Below are 22,167 nucleotides of genomic sequence, written 5' to 3'. Positions count from 1 at the left end.
CTGCCAATCCCTCTACTGGTCTCCGCTCAGTGTCTCCCACCCCTCTCTGCCAATCCCTCCACTGGTCTCCGCTCAGTGTCCTCCACCCCTCTCTTCCAATCCCTCCACTGGCCTCCACTCATTGTCCTCCACCCCTCTCTGCCAATCCCTCCACTGGCCTCCACCCCTCTATGCCAATCCCTCCACTGGTCTCCACTCAGTGTCCTCTACCCCTCTCTGCCAATCCCTCCACTGGTCTCCACTCAGTGTCCTCCACCCCTCTCTGCCAATCCCTCCACTGGTCTCCGCTCAGTGTCCTCCACCCCTCTCTTCCAATCCCTCCACTGGCCTCCACTCATTGTCCTCCACCCCTCTCTGCCAATCCCTCCACTGGCCTCCACCCCTCTATGCCAATCCCTCTACTGGTCTCCGCTCAGTGTCCCCCACCCCTCTCTGCCAATCCCTCCACTGGTCTCCGCTCAGTGTCCTCCACCCCTCTCTGCCAATCCCTCCACTGGTCTCCACTCAGTGTCCTCCACCCCTCTCTTCCAATCCCTCCACTGGCCTCCACTCAGTGTCCTCCACCCCTCTCTGCCAATCCCTCCACTGGCCTCCACCCCTCTATGCCAATCCCTCCACTGGTCTTCACTCAGTGTCCTCCACCCCTCTCTGCCAATCCCTCCACTGGTCTCCACTCAGTGTCCTCCACCCCTCTCTGCCAATCCCTCCACTGGCTTCCCATTGCCCAACGGATAAAATTCAACACATTAACAATAACATATAAAGCCATTTATAACTCGCCCCAAATTACATCACCGATCTTGTCTCCAAATACCACCAAACCGTACTCTTCGCTCCTCGCATGACCTACTGCTCTCTAGCTCCCTTGTCTCCTCCTCCCATGCTCGTCTCCAGGACTTCTCCAGAGCTTCCCTCATCCTCTGGAACTCTCTGCCACAATTTATCAGACTATCGCCTACTCTGCTCACTTTTAGGTGATCTCTGAAAACCTATCTATTCAGGGAAGCCTATCCTGCCCTCAGCTAATACTGGAATCTTCTACTCTTCCAACCAGTCCATCACCCACAGTTACTACCTTTTGTATCACTAGCCCCTCCCTCCTAGATTCTAAGCTCCCAGGATCAGGCCCTCTTATCCCTCTTGTATTGAACTGTATTGTTGCTGTATTGTCTCCCGTTATATTGTAAAGTGCTGAGCAAACTGTTGGCGCCATAAATCCTGTGTAATAATGATATAATATTAATAATAAGTTAAAACCATATGATAAAAGCTCAAAAAGGAAGTGCTCTGGGTGGTGCTGAAATGCAATGAGTGGGAAACCACAAAATATATTATATATATATACAGTTCTGCTGTGTTTCTATCATGAAATAGTGTGTGACTCAGACCAGTCCATATAAAGTGACATAGGTGATTATAATTAATGACAAATGACACTGTGACAGTTCCAATAAAAGGATCCACTTTCAGGTGATATCCAGTGGTTATGGGTCCGTGCAGGTTGTGTATTATTATGCACTCACCAGATGCACATAATAATAGAGCAATGAACAGCAACTGTCTTTCCCAGATGCAGCAAGGTGGGGAGCCCTCCATAATGGGATCATGCAGCCAAGGAACGATCTCCCTCCAGGATGTGTCGCTCCGCTGTCAGCCTGCTTCCACCGAGCTCCTGGGGATTTTGCTCACACTAAGAGAGCCAGAAAGGGTATACTAATAGTGTAGTATTTTACTGTAAAATGTGTCACATCCACTTGGATAAAGGAGTATTCATACAGAGTAAAAACAGAGAGGCTGAACAGCCACTTACAAAAGTGGCTGTGGGACCTCCGTACGGTTCCGGCAGGGTGACGTCAAGGCGTACGGCTCCTCCCTTATGAAATGTAGAATATTCCACATTAAATCGGTGTTTGGACCATCACATCACTCAGTGGTATTAGGCAGTCAGGTAGACATGATCTAGGTTCAAAATAGGAGTAACCGGGCTCTTCATGTGCAAAGTTTTTGAATTATTTTTCTGAGCAGAGCTGATGTTAACAAACTACATTGCTAAGCTGAGGATATCAAGACTTTGATGCATGCTTTTGGTCTCCTATTATTTCTTATTCTACTATTAGTCTTTTATAACTTTATTTTGAGCATTTGATTTTTCACTTTTAAACATTTTTTTTTAGAAACCATTGAAACTATCACCGATGACAAGAGTGGATTCTTCCAAAGCATAACAAGAAACTACTGGGATGACTATTCTGCCTACTATAATTACTATTATCATTTAGTATCCTGCAATCAGTCCCTCCTCTATGGCCTGAAGAGAGCTCTGGAGATTTCCCCCGCCGAGTCCATCATTGTGATTTATACATTTGGCTCCATGACGGATTACAATGATGCTCAGCTCCTGTCTGATATTCATACATTGCTGGAGGAAAAGAAGTCCCAAGTAAGAGTCTTCCATGTAAAGTCATACATCGTCTACGTATCTCTGATCCATAGCTAAATATTTTGTTTCTCTCTACAGGTTTTTTTTCTGTGGTACCCATGGGGGTATTGTACACTGAGTGCTTCTCAGCAAGATGTATTTCATGACATTTCATCTCGTAGTTATGGAGGACTGATTAATATGCAAAATACCTATTATAATAAGGTAAGGATAACATTATTAGCATTGAAAATGTATAGTATTAGTGAAGGCAGAAACATTTTAATGGTGGACATTTTATGTGTGGGGCTCACTTTCAGTTTTACAGAATACTTCTGTAGAATGCTTTTGAGGTGATAATTCACAATGATCTCCACTGTCCTGCTTCAGCAGCGCTGACATTTACAAAGGAAAGAAGTAATTATGTCATTGACGGCTTTACAAACAGCACACAGATCCCTCAAAGGCCTCACTATGCATTTTGGGTGTCCTTTGGAGATGTTTGTGTGCTTTTCTTTTTAAGAAATGAATGTCTTTTTAAGAAATGAACCACCCTACTTAAAATCACCAACGACCTGCTAACCGCCAAAGCCAATGGTCACTATTCTATCCTCTTGCTCTTCGACCTCTCCGCGGCCTTCGACACTGTTGACCACCCCCTCCTCCTTAATAAACTGCACTCCCTTGGCATCAAGGACGCTGCTCTCTCCTGGTTCGCCTCCTACCTTTCCCAACGTTCTGTCCTTGGGCCCCTCCTCTTCTCCATCTATACCTCCTCCCTTGGCAAAGTTATTCACTCCCACGGCTTCAATTACCACCTCTATGCCGACGACACCCAAATTTACCTCTCCATCCCCCACCTCACCCACTCATTCTCTGCCCGCATCGCCCACCTCCTAAACAACATATCAGACTGGATGTCGCTCCATTTCCTCAAACTTAACCTGTCCAAAACCGAGCTCCTGGTCTTCCCCCCACCCCGTGCCCCCCCCCCATCTTCTCCATCACTACTAAGTCCTGGGTGTCACCCTGGACTCCCACCTCTCCTTCCTACCCCACATCCAACTGCTATCTAGATCATGCAGGCTCCACTTCCGCAACATCTCCAAGATACGCACATTCCTCACCCCAGACACCACCAAACAACTCGTACACTCCCTCATCATCTCACGCCTGGACTATTGCAATTCCCAACTCACTGGCCTACCCAAACAAATGCTATCCCCACTCTAGTCTATCCTGAACTCAGCGGCTAGACTCCTCCACCTCACCAACTGCTCCACATCTGCCTCCCCCCTCTGCCAATCCCTTCATTGGCTCCCGATTGCCCAACGTATCAAATTCAAACTGCTAACTCTGACCTACAAAGCCATTCACAACACCGCCCCAAACTACATAACTGACCTGATACCCAAATACTACCCTACCCGTGCCCTCCGCTCCTCACAGGACCTCCTTCTCTCTAGCTCCCTGGTCTCCTCCTCCCACGCCCGATTGCAGGACTTCTCCAGGACTTCCCCAATCCTCTGGAACTCCCTACCCCAATCCATCAGACTGTCGCCTACCCTCCTCACCTTCAGGCGCACCCTGAAAACCCTCCTCTTCAGGGAAGCCTACCCCAACCTCACCTAACACCCGACCTCACCTAACAACTAACCTCCTCCACTCCTCCCGCCACTCCATCTCCTGTACCACCTTCCCCTCCCTCCTAGATTGTAAGCTCCAAGGAGCAGGGCCCTCGAACCCCTCGTGTATTGTATTGTTGCTGTCTTGTCTCATGTTCTCTCCCCCTTGCTACTGTACAGCGCTGAGCATACCCTTTGGCGCTATATAAATACTGTATAATAATGATAATTTGCCAACAATTTAAACTGTATAATTTTTTTCCCATTTTGTAGATGTTACATTTGCTGTTGCACATTCTACATCAAGAATGGTAAAAAAAAATGCATAGAGTCCACTTCAAATACATACAAGACCTTTTGTGGAGGTACCTCACTCAAAAAAAAAGTGAGAGACAGCCCCCAGGAAATCCATACCAGACCCCAAGGTGTTTTGGGCAATGACATTGACCACATATGGCTACATCCATTTCTATGAGGGAAGCTTTCTTACTACAATCTCCGGATAGCAGTGTAATACTATAAATGTCATGGGTCCATTATGTCCAAAGCTCAGGCTTTTGTTTACTCTTATTGACACTAGCTTGGGTCCATTGGTAAAAAATGTGCACTTTTTTGACCAACACACTCACAATGCCCATATTTACCACAATAGTTTCTATTTTCTAACTGTATTGGAAAACAGTGAAATTAGTCTTATGCAGAAAAAAAATATTTTAACAATGGCAACAGAATAAGTAATCAGCTGAGCGACCAGACAGGGAGTAATTATAACTTGGAGTTTATTAAACAGATGGAAAGTTAGAAATAGTGATAAGCTGAATTCTCAGGGTTCTAATTAGAGGTAAGTTTGTAAACTTAATGAAAATTTGGGTTTCAAACCCAAACCCTACTGAAACCAATAATAGTCAAAGGTATAAAAAAAATAATAATGGCCATAGTGGAAACTAATAAGCAAGAAGCAGTGGTAGTACTTCATGTATCACTTCCCACTGCAGGCAGAGGTTCAACATGACCGACACCCATTTATCTTGGCTATTTGCCGAACATCCTGAACGGACAGAATTCAGTCTGAATCAGGGTTTGGACTGAACTGAAAGCTCATCCACAGTTAGAAGCAATAATTCAAAACAGGTTCAGGATACATACACTGTAGAATAATACAATGCAGATTATGAAAGCTACACAAACATGGATTCTTCACAGAAATGTGCCTGTGGCTCAATCAGGGTACTATGTGACCATATAGAATAGTATCTGTAAGAATCTATAAAATAAAATAATCTGAGAATCCCTACATCAAGAAGTCAGTTTAAAAAACAGCTCTTTGCCCTTATCTTCATAAACAGCGCCCCCTACAATGAAGTAAGTACCAGTAACAAAGAGCACCTCACTGGCTTTTGGTAGTAGTTGGGGAGGGGCTCCCCACGATACCAGAGTCTTCTGAAAAAGCTGTGAGCTATTAGACGTCTCCCCTGCTGCTCTCACACCCATTTAGAGGGCCGATTACCCGGCTTCAGATCACTTGCTAAGCTACTTCTGCCTTATCAGATGTGGCGTCTCTCAGCTGCCAATGGAGGAAATCATTGAATCTTATCTTTCCTGGCCATGTCAGGAACCCTGGTAGTTGTTAAATCGAGTTATAGAGGTTTGAACTGAAAATGATGAGCAATTGTGACCTAAAAATGAGGATTTGTAGGTTAAAATCTAGACTGGAATTCTGATAAAATTGCACTGGCAGATGATTGCATTGTGCAAAGGGATCCCTAGGAATCTGCGATGAATTTTCCTTTCAAACCATTGAATTTCTCAAAGTAAAAGATGCCAACAAATGTAACTTCTGCCAAATAATACATTCAGCAAATCTTGCAGCGATCGGCATTTTAGAGTGACTGATTCTGATGTTTTTCTCTTAAACTAGAAGAGAAGAGGCTGAGGAACTGATATGTTCTTATCTATGTATACTCAATGTTTGCTCAATTCCTTGACATTCTTTGAGAGTCTCATAGTTCTGCATTATGAGATTTAGAGCTTATCCATATTACATAACATCCAGACTGTGGGAACACCCAACCCAAGTCTCCTTGGTGGATCCCAGGTCAGCGTATGGAACACTGAGGTCTGGGATTACAAAGAGTAGTAGTTGACCACTTGACAAAGTCCTGTAGGACAAATCACCGATTATCATAGCTCAATGGCATCTTTAGCCACAGACTGCCATATCTGGATATAATTTAAAAAAAAAAAACATGGGGGTTCCAGTGATTGAAGAGGGTTTGTGTCCATAAAAGTATTCCTATGTGTTTTTTTTAATAATATGTTTCTTTCTCTCTTATTTTTTGGCAGATAATTCACTTGTTTGGTTTATTATTGTCTAAACCTCTAAATTCATCTGTGCGCATCCTGAGCTTCAGTGAAAATGTCAATAACACATACACTGCTGAGTTTAATGTTACAACTTCCTTAACATATTTACTGATCACAGGAGATGAAAAATTCAATCTTAATTTTACTGATCCGAATGGTACGTTCATGACTCTAGATTTACAGTAAGAATGTCTGAATGTGTATACTGCATCATTTCTAACAACTGTAAGAATATAAAACTGATGTCCACCATTTCTACAATAACATTAAAATCAATCCTTACTGCCAAAATTCATAGACCGTGTCCTGAGAGTCAACGGGTTTCACATTATTATAAAAGTCAAACCCAAACTTATGCAGGAATTATTTTCTTCTTGATTCACCAGAAACCTGAGATGGGAATACATTTAATGCATTAGCCACCCTGAATCCAGTTTATTCTAAAGGCATTTGTAATTATTATTATTATTATTATTATTATTATACAGGATTTATATAGCTCCAAAAGTTTGCTTTACAATATAAAGAGAGACAATACAGCAATGATACAGTTCAATTTAAAAGGGTAAGGAGGGCCCTGCTCCTGGGAGCAATATAATAGGGAGGGGCTGGTGGTACAAAAGGTAATAACTGTGGGGATGGAGTGATTGGAGAAATAGAAGATTCCGTTATTAGTTGAAGGCAGGATAGGCTTCCCTGAAGAGATAGGTTTTTAGGGATCGCCTAAACGTGGGCAGAGTAGGTGATAGTCAGACAGATTGGGGTAGATAGTTACAGATGATGGGGGAAGCTCTGGAGAAGTCTTGGAGACAAACATGAGAGGAGGAGACAAGGGAGCTAGAGAGCAGGAGGTCTTGAGAGGAGCAGAGAAGACGGTTTGGGTGATATTTAAAGACAAGATCGGCGATGTAATTTGGGGCTGAGTTATAAATGGCTTTATACGTTATTGTTAATATTTTGAATTTTATTCAATGAGCAATGGAAAGCCAGTGGAGGGATTGGCAGAGAGGGATGGCAGACATGAAACATTGTTGATGGGCTTTCAGCTTGTTTCGATGGTGTCAAATTGAGATCAGTTTGAAATATTTCTGAGATCCTTCAGAATCCAGTGACAGGTGAATCTGATCTGCAGCCGATCTTATTCTGACCTACATTTGACCTTCAAGAAGATTTTCAAAGACTTGTATAAAGATACAAAACCAATTGAAAGTGAACAAAAGCCCATCGACACAGGTCCTCTTTCCTCTACATGTGTTTGTGCCAAATACTTCCCACCGGCTGTGTGCCAGGCAGGATGGCTATGAATTTCCTGCATATTGGGTTCCATAGTTATAAGTTGTTAGTTTTTCACCATGACACCACAATAATGCCTAGTGATGTTTGTATTTGTAACATTACAATACCTATTACTATCATGCTGTGTATTGAATTTGAGATCACAATACCAACTGACATCATGATACTGAATACAACAACTCAAACATTGTTATGATATAAGAACCTTGACAAAGATATCCTAAATGTGTCTCTTAATGGTGCTCCAGGTGAGGTGAGACAAGAAGAAATAGAGGGATGAAATGATTCCAGAGAGATCCTTCTAAAAGTAGTAATTAGTTGTACATATACTGTATGGAAAGGATATCAGAAAGTGTAGTAAGGGCATACTCATGGTCAGAAGGTTTCAGGACATCCATCCTAATTTAGCACCTGTGGTTATGTCTATGAACAGTCTGTGTGGTCACGTTCAATGCTGTTCGAGATTTTCAAGAAATTCCTGCCTTGCACTAGGCTGCAATCAGATCTGGTGAACAATGGTAAAGGAGGTGAGGCCCTAAAATATAACCAAATTATGGTCAGCAGAGGTGCCCATTAAATAAAAAGATGCTTTCAAATAGATTCTTCAGGAAGATCAGTATTTATTGATCATACGAACAGGCTAAAACACACCATTAATGTGTTCCATGGCTCTTTGGTGGTCACTCCATCATGGAAAGGTGTACAATACACTTTAATGGGTGGGATCTGTGTGCATTTCTTCAACCCGGAGTAGACTGACAGTATACTGGAAACACCTATTCAATTAATGGATGCCTCTGCTGACCACACTCTGGTTCCATATTGGGGCCTCATCACCTTTACCATATATTAAATGTTGCTGTGACATTTACAGTATGACATAAAGATTGAATTGTTGCAACCATGCTGTAGGTAGTATTGATTGTCCTGGTTTTCTGGCTTGAAACCAGAAAGGAAAAACAAAGGGGAAAAGCTCTTAAAGTGGATCTTCAGTCACCCCCCCCCCCCAAGAAATAAATAAAAGTCAGAGCTACAAATATTGCAGCTACTGAATTTTAATAAAAAGACACTTACCTGTCCAGGGATACAGTGATGTTCTCGCCCTGGCAGATTCTTTACCGGTCTTTGGGTCCCCAGCACAGCCATGTCTAATGTGGGAAGTCATCTCCTTGTGGCCTCACTGCTGGTTTTCCACATAAACGGGTCATGCTGCGTGTTGTAATTGGACCTGCAACCTCCTGGGCCACAGGTTCCAGAAGGCTGCAGGCAAAGGAGGGGTGGGGTAACGTCCCCTTGCATTGCATAGGTGAGTAGGAGAAAAACTAGGTACCCTCTCCCCCTCAAAAATACTGACCCCAAAACTTTTCAGAACAGATCCTCACGGATGCTCTATATCTATTATGACCTTGGCAAAACCCCTGTCCTTTCTCCATATCCTAGTCTAGAAAGAGTACAGAATGCTGGGAAATTAAAAAAAGGAACCCTAATCAGTGTTCAGGTAATCATTTTGACTAGCGGGTTCATCTCTGTTAATAGACATTAACCACATAAATCCTTCTGATACACAATAAATATATACAGCAGATCATTGCTACTATATACAGTACGTCAAAGGAAAGGCATCCAGCCAGCTGGGTGTTACTATGGAGGTCATATATTGTAGATGGCATGAAATCAATACAGACATGTAGAGGAAATTGTAGAATTTGTTGGAATTGGATTTCCATCTTTAGAAGCTTTTATCAGAATTTCTCCAAACAGAGAAACATTGAATCTGTCTGCACGCCGCCCCTCCCCCCAAATTCTATGATATTGTTTGAATATTACACTTACAATTGTTTGATAACAGAATGCATTTATTAATCTTATTTTCAACGTGTAAATGTATTGAAATTGTATCTATTTATTTATCCTTTGTTATTTTAGGGAATGCATTAATATTTGAAAAAAATCCATATTACTCTTACTACTATGATTATGCTCTTCTAAGTCCCCATTTGGTAAAAAGTCCGGCTGCGGGATCCTGGATTCTGAACGCTCAGGGGAATTCATCACTTTCTGTTCATATATTAGGATTTACCGGTAAGTTCTATCATCTCGGTGTATATGAATATTGCTGATTCTGACTGGTCCTCTCCTAAGACTTGTGTAATAGAGTCATTTTCAATATTTGGATAATAATAAATTCAGGACAAATATGAATCCAAATTTGTTTGAAAGAAAAAAAGGGGGTGGTGTTACGCTTAGGAAAAATGTATTAACATACAGTATTTGTGAAAGCATTTAACTATATATAAGATACCTATCTAGCAGCAGTCCTAAATGTGAATTCCTAAACACAAAATCTTATATATTTCAAAAACGGACCGCACTGAGGTTACAAATAGACAAAATAAACTGTGCAATCTTTACAGTGATAGCGCTCAGCAAAATACAAATACAATATTAATATTCACTCACCTCCTAAATGACATCTCAGACTGGATGTCGCTACATTTCCTCAAGCTCAACCTCTCCAAAACCGAGCTCCTCATCTTTCCCCCTGCCAACACCCCCCCCCCCATCCTATCCATCATCACCAACAACTCCCCTATCACTCCCGCCCCGCAAGCCAAAGTCCTTGGCGTCATTCTTGACGCGAACCTCTCCCTCCAACCGCATGTCAAATCACTCACAAACACATGCAGGCTCCATCTTCGCAACATTGCCAAGATACGCTCCTTCCTCACCCCAGACACCACCAAACTTCTAGTACACTCCCTCATCATCTCACGCCTGGACTACTGCAACTCCCTCCTCACTGGCCTACCCAAGTGCAGGCTCTCCCCGCTCCAGACCATCCTGAACTCAGCTGCCAGACTCATCCACCTCACCACCCGCTCCACCTCTGCCACCCCCCTCTGCCTCTCCCTCCACTGGCTCCCGATTGCCCAACGCATCAAATTTAAACTCCTAACCCTGACATACAAAGCCGTTCACAACACTGCCCCTGACTACCTCACCAACCTGATCACCAAGTACCACCCTACCCGTACCCTTCGCTCCTCACAGGACCTCCTTCTATCCTGCTCCCTGGTCTCCTCCTCCCATGCACGACTGCAGGACTTCTCCAGGTCCTCCCCCATCCTCTGGAACTCACTGCCCCAATCCATCAGACTGTCGCCTTCCCTATTCACATTCAGGCGCTCCCTCAAAACCCATCTCTTCAGGGAAGCCTACCCCACCCTCACCTAACGGCCATCCTCCCTCATTCCTCCCACCACTTCTTCCCCCTCAGCCACTTCCTACTGTACCTTTACCCCCTCCCTCCTAGATTGTAAGCTCGTAAGAGTAGGGCCCTCTTACCCCTCGTACGTTGTTTGTTGTTGTTGTACTGTGCCATGTATTGTCCCCCCTATTGTACAGCGCTGAGCAAACCCTTTGGCGCTATATAAACTCGTAGTAATAATAATAATAATAATAATATTCAGTCCCAACATGTGAATAATTGGTGCAATCGTGCTGTATCTTTAACGGTGCTACTCCATATTGAACTGACAAGTGCTCACTGTGTTCACACTGGTGCCGCACGTAGATGTAAACTTCTTGGATTTTTTACAACCAACCTGGATAACAGTGTGTACTCCCCAACGCTCCAGGAAATGAATTGCCAAAGGGAGGCCAAGGGAAGCAAGCTGGGAGTGGCCCAAGGGTAATGCTTCAGGGATGCAGCCTTCCTCAGATGGGGAAAATCAACCACTGGAAAAAGAGCAAACAGGTGGTACAAACACCTAGTGCAGTATCCCAGATGTATTCAAAGGTGTAAAAGACAAAAAGATCCTCACAGATATAGCATGTGTAAAAAGCTGTGAATATATGAGATGGCTGCAGCAATGAGCAGAGTGTTCCGACCGTCAGTGTGGTCAGGAAATCGGACGCATTTCGGGGATGATTCCCTTTCCTCGGAGCTCCGAAACGCGTCAGCGTCCTGACCACACTGACGGTCGGAACACTCTGCTCATTGCTGCGGCCATCTCAAATATTCCCAGCTTTTTACACATGCTATATCTGTGAGGATGTTTTTGTCTTTTACACCTTTGAATACATCTGGGATAATGCACTAGGTGTTTCCACCACCTGTTTGCTCTTTTTGTTGGATTTTTAACAGCCTCAGGAAGATTTCATTAGGCATAGAGGGTTCATTTTTGAGTGGATGGGTTGTAGTAGAAGTTCTGAGGGCAACACATCTACATTACTAAGGCAGCTAAACAAAGTAGATAAAGCAAGAAGGACCTGTGACTGGGGGGGGGGGGGGGGTCTAATGATATCCCCTGTAGGTCTGATTTCAGCTCTTCTAGACTGCAGACTTCACATTTTAATTCACCTCAACAGCCTTAATAATGAGGCCCCCCTGACACCCCCAAAGCCCCATACCAACTGCTATGTCTATAGTGTTTCCATTGCTGTTAATTTTCAAAGTCCTAAAATTTCCCTCTCACTTACCTACTTATTATTTTCTATCTTGTGAGAGGAAATTATCATGGAATGAATACCAATCATTGAATAAATATTTGTAAAGCACGGACCTCAATCCTGAATGCAATCCTAACCACACGTAGTGCAGCGTCATGTAGAGTGGAATGTGAGCGATGTATTGTTGGTAGATTGTAAATGAGAACTTTATGATACTTGTTACAAAATGCCACTTTATCTGGAATAATGATTTGCTGATTGCAAGAGATACATGCCAAGAAGCGAAATCTAATGTTCTTTTTTTGTTACATTTTTGTAGGGTCGGACAAATCAGGTAAGCTCGACGAATAATCGTTCTGTGATTTCCTTGTATGTAAATATTACAGTTCTATTTTCTTCTTCTATGGGTAGAACTCACAGCTCTACAGATGAAATTCAATATGACCATTATTATTATTATTATTATTATTATGCAGGATTTATATAGAGCCAACAGTTTGTGCAGCTCTTTACAATGAAGACAGTACGAATACAATACATTTTAGTACAGAAGGAATAGGAGGGCCGGCTCATGGAGCTTACAATCTAAAGGAAGGGGGAGGTGATACAAAAGGTGATAGCTGCGGGGGATGATCTGATGGAGGGGGCTCAAGTACAGTTCTTAGGTGGAGGTGGGGTAGGCTTCCCTAAAGAAGTGAGTTTTCAAAGATCCCCTAGAGGCCATCACCCCAGAGACATACAGAACAAAACTATTGCTTTTACTTTAGTAAGTTTTCTATAGAATGACATTAGTCTTGTTTATATTTTTTCAGGTTTGGATATTTCCTGTTAACCCTGATTGAGAAATGTATTGAGGAACTTTTTTTAAGAAAATTAGTGATACATATAAATATAAATCAGGCATTGCGTCAGTCAGCAAAGTCTGTGCAACAATTTTTATCTGTATTTGTGACCCCTGCAGCAAAAATGAAAAAGGTCGATGAATTCTGTAGGTCACTAGGTCTGAGACACGTTTCCCACTGGAGATGAGACAGAATTTTACTCAAAACAGACATGGAATTAAAGGATACGTTCACCTTTTAGAAAAAAATATTAAATGCACATTTTTTTACAGGTAAAAAAAAGTGAATTTATTATTTTGGTTTGCAGGAGCTTGCACCAGTGATCAGCAGAATGCTGGTGCCATGCAGGTCTCCTGCAGACCTGTCAGTATATCTGCTTGCCTGTACATGATGTATGGGATGTACAGGATATACAGGATGTATGGGATGTACGGTTGTATAGGGTGTATGGGGTGTACGGGATGTGCGGGATGTACGGGGTGTATGAGATGTACGGTATGTGTGGGGTTTGCGGAATGTATCGGATGTACGGGGTGTGCGGGGTGTATGGGATGTATGGAATGTACAGGGTGTGCGGAATGTATGGGATGTACGGGGTGTGCAGGGTGTATGAGATGTACAGGGTGTATGGGATGTACAGGGTGTATGGGATGTATGGGGTGTACAGGGTGTATAGGATGTACGGGATGTGCGGAATGTACGGGGTGTATGAGATGTACAGTATGTGTGGGGTTTGCGGAATGTATCAGATGTATGGGGTGTGTGGGGTGTATGGGATGTATGGGATGTACAGGGTGTACGGGGTGTGTGGGGTGTGCGGAATGTATGGGATATACAGGGTATGCATGGTGTATGAGATGTACAGGGTGTATGGGGTGTATGGGATGTAGAGGGTGTACAGGGTGTATGGGATGTGTGGGATGTACGGGGTGTATGAGATGTACGGTATGTGTGGGGTTTGCGGAATGTATCGGATGTACGGGGTGTGCGGGGTGTGTGGAATGTATGGGATGTACAGGGTATGCAGGGTGTATGAGATGTACGGGGTGTGTGGGGTGTACGGGGTGTATGAGATGTACGGTATGTGTGGGGTTTGCAGAATGTATCGGATGTACGGGGTGTGCGGGGTGTATGGGATGTATGGAATGTACAGGGTGCACGGGGTGTGTGGGGTGTGTGGAATGTATGGGATGTACAGGGTATGCAGGGTGTATGAGATGTACGGGGTGTGTGGGGTGTACGGGGTGTATGAGATGTACGGTATGTGTGGGGTTTGCAGAATGTATCGGATGTACGGGGTGTGCGGGGTGTATGGGATGTATGGAATGTACAGGGTGTACGGGGTGTGTGGGGTGTGTGGAATGTATGGAATGTACAGGGTATGCAGGGTGTATGTTATGTACAGGGTGTATGGGATGTAGGGGGTGTACAGGGTGTATGGGGTGTACGGGATGTGCGGAATGTACGGGGTGTATGAGATGAATGGTATGTGTGGGGTTTGCGGAATGTATCGGATGTACGGGGTGTGCGGGGTGTGCGGAATGTATGGGATGTACAGGGTATGCAGGGTGTATGAGATGTACAGGGTGTATGGGGTGTACGGGGTGTGTGGGGTGTACGGGGTGTATGAGATGTATGGTATGTGTGGGGTTTGCAGAATGTATCGGATGTACGGGGTGTGCGGAATGTATGGGGTGTACGGAGTGTATGAGATGTACAGGGTGTATGGGGTGTGCGGGGTGTATGGGATGTACAGGGTATGCAGGGTGTATGAGATGTACAGGGTGTATGGGGTGTGCGGGGTGTATGGGATGTACAGGGTGTACGGGGTGTACGGGGTGTGTGGGGTTGCGGAATGTATGGGATGTACAGTGTATGCAGGGTGTAAGAGATGTACGGGGTGTATGGGGTGTACGGGATGTAGCGAATGTACAGGGTACAGCAGCAGTATGTGTGGCAGTCATTAATGGCCTAATGAAGAAGCATGCCACTCCGAATGCGTGCCACACATACTGCTGCTGTTCCTAGAGCTGACATCATTTTTGCCCGCCCTGTGGATCCACATCAACCAGAAAGTGCGCTCATTTGACTACTACTATTATGAGTAGCCAATTTTGTGAAAATAAATGATTTCTTCTTATTACTGCACTTAGATGGCGCTGCTTCTCTCCTTTTTATTAAGAGACAAGGACTATTACATAGAATTGAAAGGCACAAAGGTGCAGCAACACTTCAGGTTCAATAATTCAAGTGTTAGGCTTAAGATATCAGCAAAACCAATTTGAAACTATTATGGTTATATCAAAGATTTGGAGTGCTACACCAGAATATTAAAATCCAAATGGAAGGTTTTATTCCAAAGCATGCAATCATCTCAATAGACAGTGTTTTGGGGTCCTCCACCCACCCCCTTCATCAAGGCTTAGAACAATGGCTTTTGGCAAACACAAGCTGGAAATAAGATCTGGATAATGGTGTAATAAAAGTCTTGATTCTTCTTCAGCAGCTGACAAATGCAGAAAGGAGATCAAGACATTTAATATACGAGGGGGCTGGTACCGGAAGGGGGCGGAGCCCGAACATGGCGGCACAGGAGAGCGGAGTATAGGAACTCTCCGATAGCCTCCCCCACCTATCCTCCCTAATTTGTCCCGAGAGACTGACTAGCTGAGTCGGAGGGCGGCTGGAGACTGACCTGAGGAGAGGGGAGATCCCGGCGGTGATGCGGCTGTTGACCGGAGAGTAGAGAAGGAGCGTGTCCTTCCCCTATGAACTCTGCAAGCGGTGATCCTGGGGAGAGAGTGTGAGGTTGCCAGGAGACAAGGAGGAGTGGCGATACCACGTGGGCTGCCGAGGTGTACAGCTGGGAGAGAAAGAGACCGGCCGGCGTCTTAGGAGGCAGGGGAAGAGCCGACATTCACAGCAGAGCTGTCTCCAGGGATATCTCGGGGTATATGCAGAGGAGGACAAAGAGACCCAAGGGAATTCCCTGGAAGAGGAGGACAAGGCAGCATGAGAAAGGGCATCCCAGGACTGCAACTCGGAAGCTACTACAGAAGGGTGAGTGAGAGCTGTGGGTCTCCCCCAAGTGTTAGTGTTAGTTTTTCAAGCTGTGCTACTGACCAACTGACATCCAACATAAAGAATAAGAAGGGAATTCCCAGAGAGGGTCTGAAGAACGCAGTGACAGCTTTAAGTATATACCCCAGAATCTTGAAAAAGTTCTAATAATCTTATATGCGACATGAAAGGGAAAAATAGCAAAGGAAATATGCCTAAGAACTCCCAAACTGGAACAATAAAAAAATACACGTCGCAGGGAAAACTAACTCCAGTAAAAATCCAGGAAATAAGTGATAGAAGTGAACTGGAAATAAGCTTAGACAATAGCTTAAGATCTTCCCTGGGACCAGCTAACAATAGCCAACAAACACTGGAAAGTATGGAGTTAGGAGAAACTGAAAGAGAACTGCAAGTGCCAAATAAAAAGGAAATGGCGGAGATGTTTGGAAATTTAGAAAAATCTATAAAGCAAGAGATGGGGATAATTCGGAAAGAAATGGGACAGTTGCTATCTAGAGTGGAAGAAACGGAGGAAACAGTTAAATCCCATACCCAAATTATCCCAAAATTAGAAAAACTGATATTAGATACTCGGAAGGAACAAAAAAGACTGCTTTATATGATGGAGGATCAAGAAAATAGGGACAGGAGAAATAACATTAGAATAAGAGGAGTCCCAGAGCTGCAACAGGGGGAAGATCTAAAGGAGATCACAGGAAAAATTTTGAATGCCATAATGGACAGACCTGGTGCGGAAATGTATAAATTAGACGGTATATACAGGATAGGAAAGCTTCAACAAGAAAAAGGCCCAGAAAAATCAAGAGATATAATCGTTCGGTTCCATAATTATAGAGATAAGGACGAGATATGGAGGAAGATTAAAGGAAGAACGAATATCAATTATGGAGGGAAAAATATTCAAATTTTTGCAGACATAGCAGCCGAGACATTGAGAAGAAAGAGATCGTTGAAACCATTATTGGAACTGTTGAAGAATCAGAATGTGCAATATAGATGGGGTCGATCAGCCTGCTTAATTGGATGGAAAGATGGAGTCACAGCTTTTTTGCGATCCTCTGAAGATATGAAGGACTTTTGTAATAAATTTGAACTGCAGAGAATAGAGATACCGGGATGGGAAGAGGAGGAGAGAGAGTTATTTATGTTGGGAAAAGAAGAATGGCAGCTAGTTAGAAGAGAAAACAGAGAACAAATAGATAGAGGGACAACGGGGAGGAGGGGGGGAAGGTGAGCGGCACATGGACGGAGCTGAGCCCCCAGATAGGAATCAAAAGTGGGACTCTCTTTCCACAGATGATTTATAGGCAAATAAAAAACCTATTAGGGGGGAGGGGGAAGGGGGGAGGGGTTCGTGGTGTTGGAGGGAAGGGGGGGAGAGGGAGGTGGGGGGGATGGAGGGGGGGGGGAGAGGGGGAGGGAGAGAAGAGGGAGGGGATTGGGGATAGGGAGTTTCAAAACTGACATCTGGTACGAGAGAAGAGGTATAGGGAAGGGAAAGAGGAAAGGAAATGGTAAAATAGGAAGAAGGTAAATAAAATATGGAGGAAATACGCTTCGTGACCCATAATGTAAATGGATTAAACTGCCCAGGTAAAAGATTTCGACTATATAGAGAACTACAACATAGAGAGGCCTCAGTTGTTTTTTTGCAGGAAACACATCTAGAGTTAAAAAAAAATATTAAGTTATACTCTAGACAACACCCGACATGGTATTATGCAGATTCCCCAGATAAGAGAACTAAGGGAGTAGCTATAGGATTTGCAAAAAACATCAGGTTTGAACTGGAAGAGAGAAAGACAGACCCGGAGGGGAGGTATTTGTTTTTGAAGGGTAAATTACATGACATAGAATGTACGCTTGTTAACATATATTGCCCTAATAAGAAGCCAGAGATGTTTTTGAAAGGGGTTATGAGAAGATTGATGGATTTTGGAAAGGGATATCTAATAGTGGCGGGTGACTTTAATATATGTATGGATCCACAAATAGATACAACATCTGGAGCACAGAGAGGGGGAAATAGGTCCATGGGACCATTGAAAAGGGTGATGAAAGAGTGCCAACTGGTGGATAGCTGGAGAATTGTCCACATGAGAGAGAGAGATTACACTTTCTTCTCTAGTGTACATAGGACATACTCTAGATTGGACTATATTTTGCTGGACCATCGACTTGTTGAGGATTTGGTTAAAGCAGAAATAGAAGCAAAAACTATCTCGGACCATGCACCTGTAGTAATGGAATTAAAATGGGGAGGGAAAAGGTCAGGTGGTTTATCACGGAGGTTGAATGAGACACTCCTCACAGATCCAGATACCGACCGGAAGATCAGGGAGGAGATAGAGAGGTTCTTTGAGGAAAATGAAACAGAGGATGTATCACTAGCTACAGTGTGGGAGGCACATAAAGCATATGTAAGAGGAATCCTTATTGCGATTGGGGCAAAGAAAAAAAGGGAAAGACGCGAGAAGATCAGCGGGCTTTTGAAGGAAATAGCTGAGATGGAACTCCTACATAAAAATAACATAAGGGGAGAGATAGAGCAAAGAGTGATAAAAAAGAGAGAAGAACTAGAGAAAGTAATGGAGGAAGAAAAAATGAGAACTTTTAATAAGATCATTGGTGAAAGATATAGATGGGGAGACAGACCAGGAAAATATCTGATGAGAGCCTTGAGGAGAAAGAAGAATAGGAATTATATAGATAAAATAAAAAACTCCAAGGGAGAGTTAGTCCATTCAACTAAAGATATTGCAAAGGTATTTAAAAATTACTACAGTAAATTATATAATATTGCCCCTAAGGATGTTATAAATAAAGATAAAATGACAAATATTGATAAAAGAAGGGATTATTTAAGAAATGCAGGATTACCAAAATTGAGTGAAGAACTATTAAACTCCTTAGAATCCGAAATCACGCAGGAAGAACTAAAAATAGCATTAAAAAGCTTTAAGACGGGAAAAAGCCCAGGCCCAGATGGATATACTGTGAGGTATTATAAAAAATACAGTGATTTACTGCTACCTAAATTAAAGAGATATATGGAGGCGTTGGGGGGAGAGATGGAAATAAGAGAGGAATCCCTTCTGGCACAGGTGGTCCTAATACATAAGGAAGGTAAAGATATCACCCATTGTGCAAGTTATAGACCGATATCGCTATTGAACGTAGATACGAAGTTGTATGCAAAAGTATTGGCGAATAGGTTAAGGGATCTGATGCCAGATTGGATTCATGGAGACCAGGTAGGCTTTGTTAGAGGAAGAGAGGGTCGAGATAATGGGTTGAGGTCCCTGATGCTTATACAGAAGAGTAAAATGGAAAAAATCCAGTAGTGCTGCTCTCGATAGATGCGGAGAAGGCGTTTGATAGGGTTAACTGGAGTTTTATGATGGATACACTGGAGGTCCTGGGACTGGGTAGTAGGATGAGAAAGTGGATTGGAAGATTGTATGAAGGACCGTCTGCGATGGTAATGGTAAACGGAGAGAGATCAGAGACCTTTCCAATGTCAAATGGAACCAGACAGGGATGCCCACTGTCCCCACTGTTGTTTGTTTTATCACTGGAACCCCTGTTATCAACAATTAGGAAAAACATAGATATAAAGGGAATAAATGTTGGAAAGATAGAACATAAGATAGCCGCATTTGCGGACGATTTATTATTCTATGTTGGAAACCCAAGGATAACACTTCCTAACTTAATGAAAACACTGAAGGAATATGGGGAAATGTCAAATTTAAAAATTAACCCGAGCAAAACAGAGATATTAAATATAAATCTTCCAAAAAGTGAAAAAGAAAATATACAGAGAGAATTTCCCTTTATATGGAAAAATAGAGAAATAAATTACCTGGGAGTAAAACTCACTCCCTCACAGAAGACTCTCTATAAAGCTAATTATATCCCAATGTTAAATGAAATCAGAGAGGAATTGAGGAAAATGGGTGGAGGAAATCCCTCCTGGCTGGGCCGTATTAATCTGATAAAAATGGTAATTCTCCCTAAGATACTGTATAAATTCTAGATGATTCCCATTAATCTTCCAGGGGTGTATTTTAGGACAATCAAGCGAATGGTTACTAAATATATATGGAAAAATAAAAAACCTAGGATATCATATGAAGTGCTAAGCAGAAATAAAGAAAAAGGAGGGTTGGGAGTCCCGGATTTCAAAAGATACCACAGGGCAGCCATCCTAGCGAGAATTTTTGACTGGACACACAACTTAAAGAGTAAACATTGGGTCACAATAGAAAATACACTTAGTAGAAAGGATTTGGGTAGGAGCGTATGGGTGCCACCACAATTTAGAGAATTAGAGGAGAGCACGAGTGTATACACGAGGATTGTAATAAGAGAATGGGATAAAATGCACAAACAGAGGAAATGGGATTTTAATTCATTATTAATGTCACTAAGAAATTCAGATTTTTTTCCCCCAGGTAAAGAGGAAATCTCAGGTAGATGGATTATGAAGGAAGACGCTCAGTTGAGAGATGTAATGGAGGGGGTAAACTTAAGAACACTGGAGGATTTGAAAAAGGAAGAGGGAAGGATTTTCACTGGGATAGATAAATGGAGATATAATCAATTAAAACAATTTGTGGAGAAATTAACGAAGCCCCTTAGAACTAGGAAAGAATGGAATGAACTCGAGAAATATTTAGAAGATAGAGGTGATGGGAAACACAGCACTGCCAAAGCATATAAAGCTCTCACGGATTTAGATAGTAAGTTTAAATTAAAGTATATAGAAAAATGGGAAAAGGATTTAGGTGTGGAGTGGGAAGAACACACACAGAGGAAAATATATAGAATGGTACATGAAAATATTAGTATGCGTGAAGTGGAAATGAATTTTAAATGTTTGACAAGGTGGTATGTCACACCGGTGATAGAGCACAAGATGAGTGAGGAGAAGCAACCCTGGTGTTGGCGAGGATGTGGAGGGTTGGGCACGATGTATCACATTTGGTGGGAATGTCCAAAAATACACATATACTGGGAAAAAGTTACAAACCAAATCAAAATTCTCACTGGAGTGGAGATAGGATTGGATCCTGAAATCTGTCTTTTCCATAACTCAATGATATCTGGAAATAAATATAAAGAACTGGGTATACTGGGCTACCTAAACGCAGCAAAAAGTCTGATTCCTAGGTTTTGGCGTAAGGTCGAGGCACCGAGTGAAGAAGATTGGATGAATAGAGTAGATCAGATTGCTAGATTGGAGAAACTCTATTATCTACAGGAAGATAGGATGGTGATGTACCATGCGAAATGGGAGAAATGGGAGGAGTTCAAAGTAAAGGTAAAGAAAGGTACTGAGTAAGTAAGCATAAAGAAAAGGGAAAGAGAGGGTAAGAAGAAACGAAGAGAAAAGAGGTGGGGAAAGGATTAGGAAAAGGGAGAGAATATAGTAATTAGCATCTCTCTCTTTCTTAGTCTTTCTCTTCGGTTCTCAAACCTAGGCTTCCAGAGAATATGAGATACAAGCCAATCAGTCAGATGTCAGGGGTATATAGTAGCGGGGTGGGAGGTGGGCGGGTAATGGGTTAAGGGAGCTATGGGGAGAAAATGAAAATGATACGAAACCAATGGTTTATGAGAAATTGTAATATTATATTTTCAATATATGGAAATGTGTATTGTTTTTTAAATGAAAAATGAATAAATATTTAAATTAAAAAAAAAAAAGACATTTAATATACAATTATCCTGGTCCTATTTCCAGCTCCAGTCCTCCAAAACCCATTCTCTTAAGCCCTGATGATGGGGGTAAGTTGAGGTTCCTGAAACACATTAGCTATTGAGTTCAATATATATATTGGAATAAAACCTTCTGTTTGGATTTTACATTCCAATGTGCTGCTCTAGATCTTTGATGTAACCATTGTACCAATTGCCTGAGGTCTCCCTTGGTGTATGGAAGCAGTTGCCCAACTGGGATAATAGTAGTAGAACAATGTTACAATACCAATCAAAATGAATTAGAATCCACCTAGGGCTATTGAATTCACCATGGCAATGTGAATTATTGACATCAAGGAAGGAAATGATAAGGTATCTA

General features: G+C 42.7%; 1 protein-coding gene across 1 annotated transcript in view; it reads left to right on the top strand.

Annotated features, from left to right (window-relative positions):
- LOC149470704 (uromodulin-like) overlaps positions 1-22,167 on the top strand; it is a 65,565-nt gene that overhangs the window by 21,003 nt on the left and 22,395 nt on the right. The window contains exons 5-9 of the mRNA XM_089661617.1: positions 2,175-2,440; positions 2,519-2,644; positions 6,388-6,565; positions 9,631-9,786; positions 12,476-12,490. Coding sequence (XP_089517743.1) covers positions 2,175-2,440; positions 2,519-2,644; positions 6,388-6,565; positions 9,631-9,786; positions 12,476-12,490 — 741 coding nt within the window. The remainder of the gene's footprint in view (positions 1-2,174; positions 2,441-2,518; positions 2,645-6,387; positions 6,566-9,630; positions 9,787-12,475; positions 12,491-22,167) is intronic.

Source organism: Staurois parvus, unplaced genomic scaffold (assembly GCF_062004578.1).
Source record: "Staurois parvus isolate SC_StPar_1 unplaced genomic scaffold, SC_StPar_1.0 ptg000034l, whole genome shotgun sequence".
Classification (NCBI taxonomy): domain Eukaryota; kingdom Metazoa; phylum Chordata; class Amphibia; order Anura; family Ranidae; genus Staurois; species Staurois parvus.
The sequence above is the reverse complement of the archived record's forward strand: the minus strand, read 5'-3'. Positions and strand labels throughout refer to the sequence as shown.